Raw genomic sequence first — 18915 nt, 5'->3', positions numbered from 1 at the left:
TAGGCCTTATTTTTGGGATGCAAGGTTGGCTTAACATACACAAATCAATAAATGTGATTCACCCACCACATAAACAAAATTAAAAGCAAAAACCATATGATCATCTTAATAAATGCAGAAAAAGCTTTTAAGAAAATCCAACATCCATGATAAAAACCCTCAACAGACCAGGCATTAAAGGAACATACCTCAAAATAATAAGAGCCATCTATGAAGAATTCTCAGCCAACATCATACTGAATGGCAAAAACTGGAACCATTCTCTTTGAGAACTGGAACAAGATGAGGGTGCCCACTCTTATCACTCCCATTCAACATACTACTGGAAGTCCTAGCCAGAGCAACTGGGCAAGAGAAAGAAATAAAAGGCATCCAAAACGAAGTCAGCTATCTCTCTTTGCTGACAGTATGATTCTATTCCTAAAACACCCTAAAGACTCCACCAAAAGACTATTAGAACTGATAAACAATTTTAGTAAGGTTTCAGGATACAAAATCAATGTACAAAAATCAATAGCATTTCTATAAACCAATAATGTCCAGGCTGAGAGTCAAATCAAGAACACAATCCCATTTAAAATAGCCACAAAGAAAATGAAATGCCCAGGAATACAGCTAACCATAGAGGTGAAAGATCTCTACAAGGAGAAATATAAAACATTGCTGAAAGAAATCAGTGATGACACTAATAAATGGAAAAAACATTCCATACTTATGGATTGGAAGAATCAATACTATTAAAATAGCCATACTGCCCTAAGCAATCTACAGATTCAACACTATTCCTATCAAACTACCAACATCATTCTTCACAGAATTAGAAAAAACTACTCTAACATTCATATGGAACCAAAAAAGAGCCTGAATAGCCAAAGCAATCCTAAGGAAAAGAACAAAGCTGGAGGCATCACACTACCTGACTTCAAACTGTATTATAAGGCTATCGTAAACAAAAAGCATGATACTAGTACAAGAACAGACACATAAACCAGTAGAACAGAACAGAAAACTCAGAAATAAAGCCACACACAACCATCTGATCTCTGACTAGGCCAACAAAAACAAGGAATGGAGAAAGGATCTCTTTTCAATAAATGGTCCTGGGATAACTGGCTGGCCATATGCAGAAGACTGAAACTGGACCCTTACCTTTTACCACATACAAAAATTAACTCAAGATTGATCAAAGATTTTAATGTAAATCATCAAACTATAAAAATTCTAGAAGAAACCTAAGAAATGCCCTTCTTGATATTGGTCTTGGCAAAGAATTTCTGGCTAAGTTCTCAAAAGCAGTTGCAACTAAAACAAAACAAGTGGGACCTAATTAAATGAAAGAGCATCTGCACAGCCAAAGAAACTATCAACAGAGTAAACAAATGATGTACAGAATGGAATAAAATATTGACTAATGATGCATCCAACAAACGTTTAATATCCAGAATCTATAAGGAAGTTAAATCAACAAGGAAGAAAAAAAAAAACATTTAAAAGTAGGCAAAGGTCAGGAGTTAGAGATCAGCCGGACCAACATGGTGAAACCCCGTCTCTATGAAAAATACAAAAATTAGCTGGGTGTGGTGGTGCGCACCTGTAATCCCAGCTACTCAGGAGGCTGAGGCAGGAAAATCGCTTGAACCCAGGAGGCAGAGGTTTCAGTGAGTGGAGATTGCGCCACTACACTCCAGCCTGGGCAACAGAGTGAGACTCCATCTAAAAAAAAAAAAAAGTGGGCAAAGGACATGAACAGGCACTCCTCAAAAGAAGATATACAAGTGGCCAAGAAACATATGAAAAAATGCTCATCATCACTAATCATCAGAGAAATGCAAATCAAAACCATAATGAGTTACCATCTCATACCAGTCAGAATGGCCATTTTTAAAAAGTCAAAAAACAGATGAGTAGGTTGTGAAAATTTTCTCCAATTTTGTAGGTTGCCTGTTCACTTTGATGGCAGTTTCTTTTGCTGTGCAGAAGCTCTTTAGTTCAATTAGATAGCATTTGTCAATTTTGGCTTTTGTTGCCATTGCTTTTGGTGTTTTAGACACGAAGTCCTTGCCCATGCCTATGTCCTGAATTGTAATGCCTAGGTTTTCTTCTAGGGTTTTTATGGTTTTAGGTCTAACGTTTAAGTCTTAAATCCATCTTGAATTAATTTTTGTGTAAGGTGTAAGGAAGGGATCCAGTTTCAGCTTTCTACATATGGCTAGCCAGTTTTCCCAGAACCATTTATTAAATAGGGAATCCTTTCCCCATTGCTTGTTTTTCTCAGGTTTGTCAAAGATCAGATAGTTGTAGATATGCGGCATTATTTCTGAGAGCTCGGTTCTGTTCCATTGATCTATATCTGTTTTGGTAGCAGTACCATGCTGTTTTGGTTACTGTAGCCTTGTAGTATAGTTTGAAGTCAGGTAGCCTGATGCCTCCAGCTTTGTTCTTTTGGCTTAGGATTGACTTGGCGATGTGGGCTCTTTTTTGGTTCCATACGAACTTTAAAGTAGTTTTTTCCAATTCTGTGAAGAAAGTCATTGGTAGCTTGATGGGGATGGCATTGAATCTATAAATTACCTTGGGCAGTATGGCCATTTTCACGATATTGATTCTTCCTACCCATGAGCATGGAATGTTCTTCCATTTGTTTGTGTCCTCTTTTATTTCATTGAGCAGTGGTTTGTAGTTCTCCTTGGAGAGGTCCTTCACAATTTACAAGAAAAAAACAAACAACCCCATCAAAAAGTGGGCAAAGGATATGAACAGACACTTCTCAAAAGAAGACAGTTATGCATTCAAAAGACACATGAAAAAATGCTCATCATCACTGGCCATTAGAGAAATGCAAATCAAAACCACAATGAGATACCATCTCACACCAGTTAGAATGGCAATCATTAAAAAGTCAGGAAACAACAGGTGCTGGAGAGGATGTGGAGAAATAGGAACACTTTTACACTGTTGGTGGGACTGTAAACTAGTTCAACCATTGTGGAAGTCAGTGTGGTGATTCCTCAGGCATCTAGAACTAGAAATAGCATTTGACCCAGCCATCCCATTACTGGGTATATACCCAAAGGACTATAAATCATGCTGCTATAAAGACACATGCACACGTATGTTTATTGCGGCCCTATTCACAATAGCAAAGACTTGGAACCAACCCAAATGTCCAACAATGATAGACTGGATTAAGAAAATGTGGCACATATACACCATGGAATACTATGCAGCCATAAAAAATGATGAGTTCATGTCCTTTGTAGGGACATGGATGAAATTGGAAATCATCTTCTCAGTAAACTATCGCAAGGACAAAACACCAAACACCGCATGTTCTCACTCATAGGTGGGAATTGAACAATGAGAACACATGGACACAGGAAGGGGAACATCACATTCTGGGGACCGTTGTGGGGTGGGGGGAGGGGGGAGGGATAGCATTAGGAGATATACCTAATGCTAAATGACGAGTTAATGGGTACAGCATACCAGCATGGCACATGTATACATATGTAACTAACCTGCACATTGTGCACATGTACCCTAAAACTTAAAGTATAATAATAATAATAATAAAAATAAAATAAAATAAAATAAAAATAAAAAGTCAAAAAACAACAGATAATGGCAAGGCTGTGGAGAAAAGTGAATGCTTACCCAGTGTTGATGGGAATGTAAATTAGTTCAGCCACTGTGGAAAGCAGTTTAGAGATTCCTCAAAGAACTCAAAAGAGAGCTATTATTCAACTCAGCAATCTCATTACTGTGAATATACCCAAAGGAAAATAGATCATTCTACCAAAAAGACATATGCATGCATAATGTTCATCACCACACTATTCACAACAGCAAAGACATGGAATCAGCTTAGGTGCCCACCAATCATTGATTGGATAAAGAAAATATGATACATATACACCACGGAATACTCCACAGCCATAAAAACGGAATGAAATCATGTCCTCTACAGCAACATGGATGAAGCTGGAGGCCATAATCCTAAGCAAACCAATACAGGAACAGAAAACCAAATATCACATGTTATAAGTGGGAGCTAAACATTGAGCACACATGGATATAAACAGAGGAACAACAGACACTGCCAACTACTAGATAGGGGAGGGAGGAAGGGGGATGTGAGTTGAAAAACTACCTATTGGGTACTATGTTCACTACCTGGGTGCAATATACCCATGTAACAAACCTACAGACGTACCCTCTATAACAAAAATATGTCAATTTTTTTAAAAAGACAATTTCCTGTGCTTCGTGTGGTCTTTATAAGTCTTTTGATCACTCAAGAAAACAGTTCTCTCTATTTAAAAAGCTAAGGTTTTTCTATAATTATGTAACTTTCTTTGAAGTATTTTAATTATCACTCTGCTTAAATGACTACTGTTGCCAGTGACCTCTGATCCTATTTTAATTAAGTATTTTAAACCCTTTGACATTTTTTAACCACTTCTCAAAATCAAGCATTAAATTAAGGCCTTTTGACCTCAAACCAACTTTGGAAGTTTCCAAACTGACTTCTGGAATTTCTCAAAGGAATTTTTTCCTCTCTTCTTATAAAAAAGAGAGATGTTAAACTAATTAGGCTTATTTGATGTGTTAAATTGCATGGGAAGCATTGTCAAATAATAAGTGTTGCTGAACCATCTTTAAGTTATAGTGCATGAGTATGTTATTAATATGTTTTCCAGAAATTATATGAAATTCCCAGAAACTTGATAGTCTTGACATATTACTATCACTCGTAATTTTAATTTTTTCTGTATATACAGAAAAGGAAACAAAATTTTCTTGTCAATTGCATTATAATTAATTTTCATCAGACATTTAACCATTATCATTTAAAGTCTTGCCATCCACAGACAGTTAATTGTTTTACTTTGGTATTTTCCTGAAAGCTATTGAAAACAACTATAAACCTAAATTTTTCAACTTTGAGGGGATTCATGGAAAGAACTCTGACAACATAGGTTTCTGATAACCTTAGGTTCACACAGTTAGATTAGATAAGAATTTCTAGAATGCTAATGAATAAATTGATTGGTTCATAAAACCACTAACCCCACATCAAGCGGAACACCAATTAATTGGTTGCTAAGGAAATGCTTTGGCAGGTTTTCATACTAAGTCCGCCAGTACTGAAATTGTTAAGATATACAATTTGAATGAGCTCCATAAGATTGATCCAAGTCAAATTACCTATGATGAACTATTTCATAAACAATGCTTTGTGCCCGAATTGGAGAAATCAACTGGTATTTAAAAGGATGTAAATTCAATGTTAAGTGTGGGCTAATGGAGGGCTTGGACAGTTGCTTGGTCCTTCCTGAGTCCTTAAAGCTTTAATTATTAGAAGCTCTGTACTCCTTAACTCATCATAGGAGAGATAAAATAATCCCAATTATTTTAAAAAATACTGGCAGGCTGTCTGTTCTAAAATTCCTAAAATGGTTTATAACCACTGTCTGGTTTGTCAAACCCATAATTTTGACAAGACAAAAAAACACTCAGATGATACATTTCCAGCACCTGCTGGATCATTTGAATACTTACAGATGGACATCACTCAATTCCTACCTTCAATGAATAGTTTCTGGATGTACAGAAGCCTTCCCGTCATGCAGGAAGGTTGCTGATATAACAGTAGCTAAAAGGTTATCATGAAATGTGTTTGCTTTATGGAATATTCCTGGAGAAATTTCCAGTGGTAGAGGCGCTCATTTCACCGGACAAGTTATAAAGCAGTTAAATAAGTTATTACAAACACAATGGTATTAGGCAAAGCTAACTGAATTGACTGTATTGCCTTGTTCAAAGGTATTACTGATTGATGGCAGTCAGATCCACCCCCCTTGGAAAACACAGATTGACCCCTTATAAAATAGTTACTGGAAGGTGTATGGCCCTAATAATAGAACCTCATGAATCTCACACTTTTATAAGTTCTGACATGACTTAATATTGAAAGATTTTAATGCATTATGCTAAAGTATATTTTTACCAGTTAAAAGAAACCCTTTGTGACCCACCAGCTGATGACAACTAGATCTTTCATGATCTAGAACCCACTGAATGGGTCTTTTGGAAGCAACACCAGAGAAAGACTGCCCTTGAGCCTCACTGAAAAAGATCATACCAAGTTCTTCCCACCACCCACACTACTGCAAAATTTCAGGGCCTCAAGCCTTGGATCCCTATATCTCAACTCAAGAGAGCCCCTCCAGACTCTTGGGACAGTAAATCCACTGGAGATCTCAAGGTAAAGCTGACTAGGGAAGCTTTTCTCCAGAAGCAAATGGCATCCTAGATGTGGACAGCTTTCCCAAGATCACAGGTCAAGACTGTTCTCCTCTGTCACTATGAAATCTTTGTTCCCTTTCCTCTTTGTTTTCTTTTCTGTTTATATATGGCAAGATAATGTGATAATTAAGATTTCATAATTGATAGCTTTTGCAGGGAACTAGACTGAATGTTGACTATGTCATGTTAAACCTGAATCCCTATATGATCTTAGAGATATTCTAGTTCACCATGTAACAAATTTCACTAATATTCCAAGGGTGACTATTTGTTCAAATTGCACATCTGGGCTAAGCGCAGTGGCTCACGCCTGTAATCCCAGCGCTTTGGAAGGCAGAGGTGGGTGGATTACCTGAGGTCAGGAGTTCGAGAACAACCTGGCCAGCATGGTGAAACCCCATCTCTACTAAAAATACAAAAATTAGCCAGGCGTGGTGGCACACGCCTGTAATCCTAGCTACTCAGGAGGCTGAGGCAGGAGAATTGCTTGAGCTGAGGAGGCGGAGATTGCACTGAGCTGAGATCATGCCACCACTCTCCAGCCTGACAGACAGAGCGAGACTCTGTCTCAAAAAAAAATTGCACATCTGGTTCTTTCCACATGATTAGGTTTTTAGATTCATATATTCAGACTCTTGTTTAAATCTAATAGTAGGAAAAACCTATATTGAGGGTTTTGCAGCTAAATTATGCCAGAAACTAAGAAAACCAAAAGAAAGATAAGTTGACAGTTTGTAGACAACTTTATAACCCTAATCCCTTCTTACTGGTAAGAAGTAATCTACCATACAATGATTCAATAATGGACCCTTGGATAAATATTACCAGTGCTTCCCAACTGGTGATTTCTAACACACAAAGTATCACACAAGGAACTGTCTCTTGTGCCCCTCCAGGATATATTTTTATCTGTGGAGGATTTAATGATCAACCATATGTGTGGGCAACTCCTTGTCTCAAGTGGAAAATAAGGGACCAATGTGGATTAGAGATTCTAACAGTACCACTGTCACTTCATAAGCAACTGGAAACTGAACATTGTTCTGTATCTCTTAATTTGTGCCATGGATTAACGAGAAATGGTGCTTGCTTTGGCAGCACATATACTAAAATTGGAACGATACAGAGGAGGTTAGAATGGCCTCCGTGCAAGGATGACATGGAAATTCATGAAGCGTTCCGTATTTAAAAATAAAAATAATAAAGAGGAATTTTCCGGCAGGCTTAAATCACTCTAAATGGGCATCTTTTGTAGAATGGTTCTTCTTTGGCTTGGCATAAATGTATATAGAGTTATTATTAGAAATCTGTCTCAAATATTAGCTACTATAGCTGACTCTATTGCAAAGGCTATCGTTGCCCAGAATCCTTTATAAATTCTCTTGCTAACATTGTTTTAGACTGTTTTGGACTACTCGATGAACATGGGAATATGTATGCAGTGGCTAACATCTCATGCTGCCCTTTCATAAATATGTCTGATATGGTAGAAACTCAGTTTTAAAAAGTAAACAAACAAGTTACTTGGTTAAAACAAGTAGATTCCTCTTCTGGCTCATTTTTTTGATTCATTTTATTATAATTGTTTTGGTTCATGGTGGCCTCTGTTAAGGAATACACTTCACTCTCTTAGTATTATCCTCCTGATAACCATCACAATAGTCTCCCTGGTGTTCTATATTCTCTCAAGTGTCTCAAATGCTCATATACAGCCATCTGTTGTACATCAAATGGTCTCATTACTGTTAAAACAACAAAAACACAAAGAGAACATAAGGAATCATTCAACTAGCCTGATGCCATGAATTATGTATTTCATACCAAGACCAAAAAAGTCCATGACGATGGTGACAGAGTGGCATCAATGCCCAATTTTGAGAGACTGACTAATATGGAGAAATTGTTAAATTAACTTAAATTTGGCCTGAAGCTGCCTCCATACCTTGCATTCCTGTGCAGCAAACCTCACCCTAACGTAGTATGTAAACAAACCAATACACAGAAGAAATAGCTGAGTTTCAGCCAATCACAGGCAGCCAAATCATCACACCATGCCCAAATAAGGCAAATGCCTAGCTATAGCTAATCAAATGATTTCTCTGGTTTGCTTTTGTGTCCATCCTATAAAAGCTCATTGCTCAGGTTGCTGGGCAGAAAGAGCTCTCTGAACTTCTTCTAGTTCTGAAGTTTGCCCAATTCAAGAAATTTTGTGTGTGTGTGCTCAAATAAACTTTGGTAAATTTAATTTATTTAAAGTTTTTATTTTAACAGTTATAATACTAAAATTTGGAGACATTTGTGCATTAAAATAGCATTCCTTTCAGGAATTTATCCCCAAACTGCAATGCTGCTTTTCACATCCTATTGTCATTTTTAAACTGTGTTAAAGAAATATTAAATTCTATACATTTTATATCAACTTCTTTATTTTTTGTGAATGAGCATAATTATGTTTTCTGGGTTACCTTGCCATATGGATGCATGCTCTCTGAGTGACATTTATTGTTGGTCTGACAATCACCTGCTTACAATCTTTCAAGTGGAAGGAGAGATGCAGAACAACAGAGGTGGGTAAAAGTTGTGTGTCTGTTTCCTGCATTGATATTAAGTGCCTGATTTCCTGTAATTAAATAAATATATATTTAGACTATTGAAGGAAAAACCAGAAAATGGCCTTCAATAACAGGCCTCAAAGTGAAATGTCCAAAGGAAATAGCCAAACTCCCCATTGCCTTCTGGGTAGAACTTTAAAAAGAAGAAAGATATCTGTTGTTAGCATTAAGCAAGGGCTATGTGAAATCGACAGGAAGAGAGAACACTGAAAGATTAAATTAATCCAAGATCTGTGTCTTGTGCTTCTTAAGTTATTCTTCCTATTTCCATTTTACATGTTTATCCTCAAGAAAAACTATTTGTTTTGCATTTACTGTGTTCTTTAATAAACACAGCCAGATGCAATCACTCACATCTGTAATCCCAGTAATTCAGGTGGCTGAGGTAGGATGATCACTTAATGCCAGGAGCTTGAAACCAGCCTGGGCAACATAGCAAGATCCCATCTCTAAAAAACAATTTTAAAATTAGCCCAGCCTGGTGTCATGCCTATATTCTCAACTGCTTGCGAGCCTGGAGCAGGAAGAGCATTTGAGTCCAGGAGATTGAGGCTGCAGTGAGCTATGATTGCACCACTGCACTCCAGCCTGGTGACAGAATGAAACCCCAATCTCAAAAAACACAAAAAATAAACAAAAACCTCTGATTTTTTCTAAGGATTTAATTATGATAGACAAGTCACTCAAAGATTTAGACACAACAAATTATGATTTGACACAACAAAGAAATACAGTTTTTAGTCTGATTTTAACTCAGCAATATGAAAAGCATTACTTTCTTTCTCTAAGCTGTCTTTAAAGTAAAAAGCTAATGTTTTTGATGAAATGTAATGCGTTGGTCTAAGAAATTCTTATTACAATATCTGTAAGTATATTCTGTTTTCTTAACTTTGTCCTTGAGAAATATTTAATAGTGACTTTTATTGCTAAAATAACTTTCATGAAAAATGTATTGACTTTAACTGACCCAAAATTAATATTGCCCTAAGTCTATACAGCTATCAAAAAATGTTTTCCTTCACTAAGATTATCCCTTGAAGGTTGCAATAAAAGACTTGATGTTAACTTCTAAGGTTTTGAAAATCTGTAACCCAAACTGTAACATTTGATGGATTAATAGTATCTCCTCCTTTCACCATCCCAGTTAGCCAATGACAGATTGCCTTTGAAATGCCGAGGCTTTAAAGAAATGAAGAACAACCCAAATTCAGTGTTCTTAACCCCACCTTTGATTGTTATTATCAAATTTTAAATCCTAAAAGGATTTGATTTTAAAAATTAATCCTTGTATTAACATTGGCAATCAAAGCACTTACAACCTTAAAAGACAAAAGAAGAGCATTCTCAGAAGCCTGAATTTAAAACAAAAACAAAAACAAAAAAATCCCTGCAATGTTTAAGGCTAAAAGGAACTTCAAAAATTATTCTGTCCTACTTTTTATTTTAAAATGAAAAAGCTTCCGTTATTAATTCGCTGGATTGACAACTTAAAATGCTCTTCCTTCATACCCTACCATATCTCCATTAAATAAGCATTCTTCCAGTGGACCTCAAATATTATGCATCAAAATCTTCCAAGTTGCTTGTTTAAAATGCATATCCCTATTATCATCAACTATCATTATCATTATCATCAATAACTCTGACTCAGTAAATGCAGATTGGGTGCAGTGGCTCATGCCTGTAATCCCAGCACTTTCGGAGGCCAAGGCAGGCAGATCACTTGAGGTCAGGAGTTCGAGACCAGCCTGGCCAACATGATGAAACCCCGTCTCTACTAAAAACACAAAAATTAGCCAGGCATGGTGGCACACGCCTGTAATCCCAGCTACTCGGGAGGCTGAAGTAGGAGGATCACTTGAACCTAGGAGGCAGATGTTACAGTGAGCCAAGATCCCATCACTGCCCTCAAGACTGGGCAACAGAGCAAGACTCCATTGCAAAATAAAACAAAATAAAATAATGAAAAAGCTTTCCTTATTAATTCACTGGATTGACATTTTAAGTGCTGTTCTTCATAGCCTACCATATCTCCATTAAATAAGCATCCTTCCAGTGGACCTCAAATTTTATACATCAGAATCTTCCAAGTTGCTTGTTTAAAATGCATATCCCTAGACATTAGCAACAATAACTCCAACTCAGTAAATCCACATAGACCCAAGGAATCTGTATTTTCAACAAGCATCCTTCGTGACTCTAGGACAGGTGGTCCATGGAACAAACTTTGAGGCATGATGCTAGGCAATAATATAAACAGGCCATGTACTTAATATTTAGCCTGTCAGTGGAAACATTTTGTCTAAAATTTGAACAACTCCAAAGGCAAAAGATGTACTTGAGAAAGGCAGGGTTGAATAAGAGTCATTTTACAATAACATGTTTTTGAAACTCTGTTTCATTACTTAGGAGAATACCAATAAATGGAGGTAAAGGCAGTGAGGGAGGAGATCCTTTGTCATTATATTGTACAACCCGAGGACATTTACCTAGAATTTTGGAAGTGCACTTTAAGAGACTGCATAAAACGTGGGGGAAATGTCAAGCCACATTATGCTCTTAAAAGCAAAACAAGAAAAAAACCAGCTTCTAAATAGGTACTGAAGAATGCCATGCAGTATTATGATTTTCATTTCTAATAATATAAATGAACATCTTGAGTTTAGTTAGTATTTTTTTCAAATTCTTTTAGAGATAGTGTTCTTTTTGCTGAGGTAAATGTAGATGAATAAGAAATGGCAGAACTTATTCTTAAGTGATATGAAATAATGTGAAATAATGCTTTTATCTATAAAGCACAGGGTTTTTAAAAAAAAACCATTTGAAATAAATTAGTGTGATTCTATTTTTAAACACTTGTATTTATATAAATTCATATGACAGCTAAAGCCTTACCCCAAATGTCATAAACTCTACTGGGTTTGCAGATTGCTTTCTATTAGTGCATTAGTGCATTTCTTTTCAATGAAACTGGTCTTGCTTTTCAATTGTTAGATTTAACAATTTTAGGTAAAAATCAGTGGTCTTATTTTTTATTGTTTTTCATTAAAAGGTCAAAATATTTCATAGTTTAAGAAAGAAAGTAAATGAAACAAACCAAATGACTTTAATTTTGATACTTATAAAAATCACAAATGGATCAGTTTAGGTATATAAAAACATTAGACACTCGTATTATTTACAGCCTTCCCCAACTGGACAAAATCTAGACCCATAGAATTGACACAGGATAAATTCAGGGAGGCCTACCTACTCCTAGATGGAGCTGCCCAGGAAAATCAGAGGGCCCCGATGGGACCCACCACTCTGAAAACAATGCTTAGTTCCTTCAATCAGCAGCAATCCCAGCAATGCAAACCACTGAAGACAGTCCTGAGGTGTGGACAGCCCCAATGTGTGGATGCCTGATTTGAGTTCACAGTAGGAAGGATGATCACCAATCAATGTCACAATGGTCAAATTCCAGGGGTGTTCCTCATCTATAAATAACCAATCCTGGGGGGTGGTGGTCCCAAACAGGCTTCAGGACTATAAGCAGTGGCTCTGAAGCACAGAAAAGGATTTGTTTCTAATACTAGACACAACACACCCAATATGAAGTTCTACAAGGACCCTCTGAGAACTAGTAAGCCCGGTGGCTGCACGTCATTGCCAAATTTACTTGTAATAGTCTATTGACACGCACTAGAGATTCAAGATTGCAAAACTCAACCCGCTTACTTGGTTTGTTTAAATACTTTTGCATAAAAAAGAAACATATGAGGAAATTTCAAATGTTCCGTTTTATAGTACAATCAGTTCGGAAAGTACTTGCCTCAAAGTTACTATCAGGCCTATTAGTGGTTAAGAATTTGCGGCCGGGCACGGTGGCTCACGCCTGTCATCCCAGCACTTTGGGGGGCTGACATGGGCGGATCACAAGGTCAGGAGATGGAGAACATCCTGGCCAACATGGAGAAACCCCATCTCTACTAAAAATACAAAAATTAGCTGGGCGTGGTGGCACGCGCCAGTAGTCACAGCTACCCGGGAGGCTGAGGCAGGAGAACTGCTTGAACCTGGGAGGCGGAGGTTGCAGTGAGCTGAGATTGTGCCATTCATTGCACTCCAGCCTGGCAATGAAGTGAGACTCTGTCTCAAAAAAAAAAAAAAAAAAAAAAAAAAATTGCATATTTCTTCCTTTTGGCATGAATCCTCATACTAAAGGCTGCATGACAAAATCTCAGAGGTAAAAACTAGCTTTACTTCTAGAAAACAGCTGGAGGGAGGAAAGGGGGGTGAGTAACAGTGAAATAACGAACAATTATAATAACTTTCATTATTGAAAATCTACTAGGAGAAAAGCTCTGATAGTCACTTTTTCAACATTCATTATTTCAAATCCCTATAAAAACAAAATACATGTTATACTCTCTTAAGAAAAACGGGTCAGAGAAATGAAATAATTTGCTGAAGGAAATGGACAAAGATTTGAATAGAAGATGCCAAAGTCTACACACTTTCCACTATTTAAAACCTTATCTAGTCTTCCATTGAGAGAAAATAATCATATCATCACATTAAAATTTGCATTTGTGTACAAATAGTTTATGTGAATATGTATATGTATTATAGAAATAGAGATGGATAAAGACACTGAAAATAATTGAGAATAAGCCAAGAAAAGGAGCATCTATCCCAACACCCCTGGTCCTAGTTCTGCCCTGGATTTAACAGTCAGAAAATCACTCCACTTTCTGGGGTCCTGTTTCTTCATCTGTAAAATGGAATTAATAAGCAAGAATTTACTTCTCCTCAAAAAAGGATAGGGGCATGTTAAAAAGACACAGGAGCCAATCTGAAGGAACCCCATTAGCCAAAGTTGGAACAATTTGAGCAACAAAATAAACAGTGACGGTACTGGGTGTAACCCATATAATATTTTAAAATCCATGAGTTCATACTAATATAAATAAATAACTGAAAAAATACATGGATGGAGGAGAAGCAGCAGCTCTTCCTTACAGTGGAATACCAATTAGTAAATACAGAAAGAATGAGAGAAATATATAATCACAATTAGGTAAAGAATAGAGAGTAAGAATCGCCACAGGCAACTTCCACTGAAAGAGACTAAAATTAATGAGTGAAGATTTGAAAAGAAACAGGCTATTATTAATAGAAAACTCTCAAACTATCTTACCCAGGATATTTATCAATTTCAAAGGGAAAAAATAGTAACTTTACAGTGAAAAACCCCACAAGACAGAACCTTAACCAAGTGATCAAAGTTAACATCATCAGTAATAAGATACAGCTGGTACCCCTTAATATGATGTACTGAGAAGAATACAATACTACTATTGTAGTAGTCTTGCCAAGAATATGTAACCTCAATCTAATCGTGATAAAACATTAGACAAACCCAAACTGAGAGACATTCTACAAAATAGCTTGCCAGTTACCCATCAAAAGTGTCAAATTCATAAAAAACAAGGCAGGAAAGGGAAATTGTCACAGATTAGAGGAGACTAAAGAAATAGAACTAAATGCAATGTAGAATCCTGGATTGGATCCTAGAATAGACCAAAGGCATAAAGGGGAAAACTAGTAAAATATTAATTTTCCTAGTTTTGATAATTATACTATGATTATATAAGTTGTTAAAATTAGGGAATGTATTTAACTGCAAACATATTACAATTAAAGGTGAAGTACTGGGTTCCTAAATCACATCCCATGCTTTTCTACCTCTGAGCCTTTTAACACATCATTCCATTTAGCTGAAATGTCCTTGCTCTATTCTTCTTGGCCAAATCTTTCCCGTACTGCGAACTCAAATAGAATGCTAGCCCCTTCATGGTTCCCATGGTCAGAAGTCATTTCTCTCTCCTATTACCCCCACAGCACTTTAACCATACCCTTCCCATAACACATACCACACTCCCCCTTGTATTTTAGCAACTGATATAAATGACTCATTAATCCTACCTGACAATTCATTAAATATTATCATATTATCTCTGTTATGCCACACAATGACTATAATTGTATCTGACACAGATCTGGGGCTCAGTAATGGCTTTTGGAAAGTCCCTTGATTACAATTGCCATTGTGAACTTCAAGTTCATAAGGCATCAATAAATAATCCAGATTGCCAACGTATTCATACGCAATGAGAGCTAGAACCGCCAAGGCAATAGGGAACTCATCTCAGGTTAGCCAGCATATTTTTTCCTATTAGAGGAGACATCTATGGAAAGCTAAATTAGGATCAGAAGGTTGCCTGGGAAGCAAGGAGAACAAGTTGGGCAATTTTCATGAATAAGAGCAACAGGCTAAATGGCTTGATCATAAAACTACACTCACTACAGGGCCAGACTCTCTTGTTCTCAGCTCTGGGCCTCATCTTTGCTTAGTGCTCCACCAATAATGACAAATTTTTCCTTTATGACTATTTGTCTATTTCCACACTAACTATTCTCTCATTTTGAATTTTTAAAATTATTTATTTTGCCATTCTCAGCCCTGGCTGCATTTTAGAATCACCTGGAGAACTCTCAAAACCCTGATGCCTGGGCCATTCCCGAGGATCAATTAAATCAGACTTTCCAGAGGTGGGCCTCAGGCCTCAGGATTTTTGATAGCTCTTCAGGTGATTCTAAGATGCAGCCAATGTTGAGAACTAGTACTACATTGATAAAATTTTTATTTACCTATGTTAATGTCACCAAGCAGAAAATAGAGAAGTCCAACATTTCCTGCCTTTTTCCCTATCATATGTTCTCTCCACCACAACCACTACCACCACCCTCTCCTGAAGATATGTGATCTCACCCATTCTCTAGTGTGTCTACTAATTTAATGCCTAGGTTTCTGGAGATGCTTTGTCTTCACCCAAATGGAAGGCTTTCAGGCAGTATCTCACAGGTCTCCAGTGCAGCACATTGTTAGGTATATCAGCACAGTAAGGTAGGACAAAATACTTTTAACATATACAACAGGTAGAAGGATTCAATATTTTATCATTACCATTAGTGTTTGACAGAAATGAGGTGGGAGGCAGCTGGAACCAAGAGGTAAAGAATACATCAAAAAATATCTTGAGTGCTAACTTCTTTGTGGTTCACTATGTGGGTCCACGATGTGATAGAAAAATGAATCGGAAAAAGATCAATCCCACATGCTGAGAATCTGACATGGCTCATATGATGTAAACTGTGCTTTGTACCATGAGAGATAAAGATTCTGTGAGAGTTGAGGGGATTGGGATTGGGGTGGGGAGTGATTTCTAGCCAGGAGTTTATGAGAGGCTTTGTTTATGGGAAAGGAACCTTGTTTATTGGAAACTTTGATTATGAGAGAGGAGGTGGCATTTAAGCTGGGCCTGGGAGTCAGGGTAAGATTTGAAGATGTGGGACTAGGAGGAAGGGCATTCTCAGAGGATATGGCCTAAGCAAAGATGAAAAGGTGTGAAACTGTGGAGGATGGGCAGTAGTTCCATTTCCTTCCTACATGGAGGAAAATAGAAGACACCAATATTTGAAATATTCTGCCATTCTGGTAGTTTTGGAACTATTCCCCATCAAAGATTTGGTTAAATCTTGACCAGAAATTATGAGAGTTCAGTTGTCTGCTGTTTTACACTCATAATCTGATGTATGTGTCCAAAGGGTTAGGTAGTAGATGCAGAAGCCTCACTAATGCATTTATATATTTCAGTCTTGAAAGGCCCCCAATTAAATTACAGAAGAGGGAACCTGGAGATAAAGAGATAAGCCATTTCAATGGTAGTGATAGCATTTTTCTATGAGGTGCAATTTTGGTCACCTGCCATTTCCTATACTATTATTTTACCTTAATAAAAAGGATAACACCAGCCCTGTGCCAGTTAAGAGTAAATTTGGGTCTGATGATGAGAAATATCTCTGTTAACAAGAATGGAGCAATCTGTGCAAGTCACTCCTCAGGAGTCCAGGGAAGTGGCAACCTGCCAGCTCAGTGGCACACAGAGCCCAGGCGGCCCCACAGCTGTCTCTCAGCACTGCCAGCAGCCATCACCATGGCAACAGCCCCTCCCGGGAGAGCAGCTCAGCCCACTGAAACCACCCATCATTTAAAAATCAACACAGATGATTCCGGATGAGATCCTGTGCAACAACAACAAAAATCTTATAGAACTGTCCCTTCTAAGAATGTAATTCAGACAATATAGACTGTGAATTAGATGGGTGATTCTCAAAATTCAGTATGCTTTGGGCTCATTTGGCAGGCTTGTCAAAACACAGATTGCCAGAACCCCACCCCCAGAATTTCTGATTCAATGCAGCTGGCTGGGGTAGAGGCAAAGAATTTGTATTTCTAGCAAGTTCCCAAGTGATGCTGATGATACTGGTCTGGGGTCACACTTTGAGAACCACTGGGTTTCATACTAGCATTGTATCACTGTTGATTTCCTGATTTTGATTACTGTACTATGGTTACATAAAAGAATGTCCTTGGTCTTAGAAAATACTCACAGCTGTATTATATTTAGGACAAAGGAGCATCATGTCTGAAACTTATTCTCAAATGGTTCATTAAAAAATGTAGATAGAAAGATAAAGCAAATGTGGAAAAATAACAATTTGGGAATCTGGATAAAGGGCATATGGAAGTTCATTGTGTTATTCTTGTAACATTTCTGGTAGTTTAAAATTACATTAAAATTATAAATTTTTTCAATTAATACAGGGAAAGAAAGTTATAGCAACATATACTATGTATGTCTAATACGGTAGTGAGGAGCCACATATGGTTATTTAAATTTAAACTAACTAAATTTAAATAAAATTTAACATCCAGGCCCTCAACTGCACTATCCGCACAGCAAGTGCTAAAGAGCCATGTATATGACTAGCGACTACTATATTAGACAGCACAACTATAGCCATTTCCATCAGCACAGAAAGTTCTGTGAAATAGTGCTGACTACAGTTTAAAATATTCTAAGACATGGAAAGAGTCTTTGAAAAAGTCAATGTCCTAAAAGCAGCAATAGAGGTAGCAGTAATAGTTATAAGCAGTATGAGTCAGTTGTTTCTAAAATAACACAGTTTATTAACTGAAGGAGGCTAAAGAAGAAATATGAACAAATTATAGCAGGTGGATCATAGTGTGCAACATATGCATATGCAAGTATCTGTAGTTTTGCACAAATTGGTGACATATTTGCCAGAGTAAATATTCAATATCACTGATCACACCTGACATCATCTTACTGATTTTCTCAGCAATCCACTGGATGATGGACAAGCAGATATCCAAATGACCTGGTTCTTCTCCACTCACCCTCCACCCTGTCCACTTTCCTCCAAGCAAAGCAGGGTCAAGACATAGATGGGAAAATACCCAGCAAGGCTGAGGCTGACCTGAAGGGGAATGGCCAAGACATGGAATATTTCAAACTTGTTCAGTTATTTTAACTTGGCTATTGGTTTCATTTTGGGTGATACATCAGCTAATGTGTAAAGCAGGCAAGGTTGTTTTCGCTGCTATCCCTTTTCCTTCTGAGCTTCTTTTCTTTCTCCTGTCTCTTCTTTTCTCTCTCTCAAACAAATGGCACCTTCAAGTTAGGTCGAGTTGTCCAAAGTTTCTGGCCCAAACAGAACTGCCGTCCACTCTAAAGAGCATCTTTTTTCCCTCATGTCTTTTGGGCTCCAGCAACATCCAAGTGATAACCTGACTTCATCCTAAAGTATGAACAGTACCAAATTCTCCCAAGGTGCATTTGGCTAACCCTAGCTTCCATAATATTCTGGGAGATACTTTTTGAGCGTAGTCATCTTTGGGTATTCTCTACCTGACCCAAGCCCTGTCAATCCTCTCTCCATAATGTCTCAGGAGTAAACACACAGATTCACACTGCAGCTACACATTGTCCACTTTCCCCTCTCCCACTTCTCTAAGCAGCTTCACACTCCCTTGGGGCTCAGTAAAATACACAGCTATTACTTGGATAGAAATCAGAGTGGT

The 18915-nt window shown here is 37.4% G+C and overlaps 1 protein-coding gene and 1 non-coding gene across 47 annotated transcripts in view; one reads left to right on the top strand and one right to left on the bottom strand.

The window, feature by feature from the left end:
* The window catches only part of NEK11 (NIMA related kinase 11), a 328327-nt gene that overhangs the window by 254136 nt on the left and 55276 nt on the right, over positions 1 to 18915 (bottom strand). For 13 of the 46 annotated variants that reach the window (XM_057301895.2, XM_055110447.2, XM_057301898.2 and 10 more), the window contains one exon: positions 2572 to 2697. The exons of the other annotated variants lie outside the window; for them this stretch is intronic. In XM_057301895.2, coding sequence (XP_057157878.1) covers positions 2572 to 2697 — 126 coding nt within the window. The remainder of the gene's footprint in view (positions 1 to 2571; positions 2698 to 18915) is intronic. 46 annotated transcript variants of the gene reach the window in all.
* On the top strand, positions 7392 to 7498 carry LOC112439372 (U6 spliceosomal RNA). The gene has a single exon (XR_003027669.1). It is a non-coding gene; the product is annotated as a U6 spliceosomal RNA (small nuclear RNA).

Source organism: Pan paniscus, chromosome 2 (assembly GCF_029289425.2).
Source record: "Pan paniscus chromosome 2, NHGRI_mPanPan1-v2.0_pri, whole genome shotgun sequence".
Taxonomy (NCBI): domain Eukaryota; kingdom Metazoa; phylum Chordata; class Mammalia; order Primates; family Hominidae; genus Pan; species Pan paniscus.
This window is presented reverse-complemented; position numbering and strand designations above follow the sequence as displayed.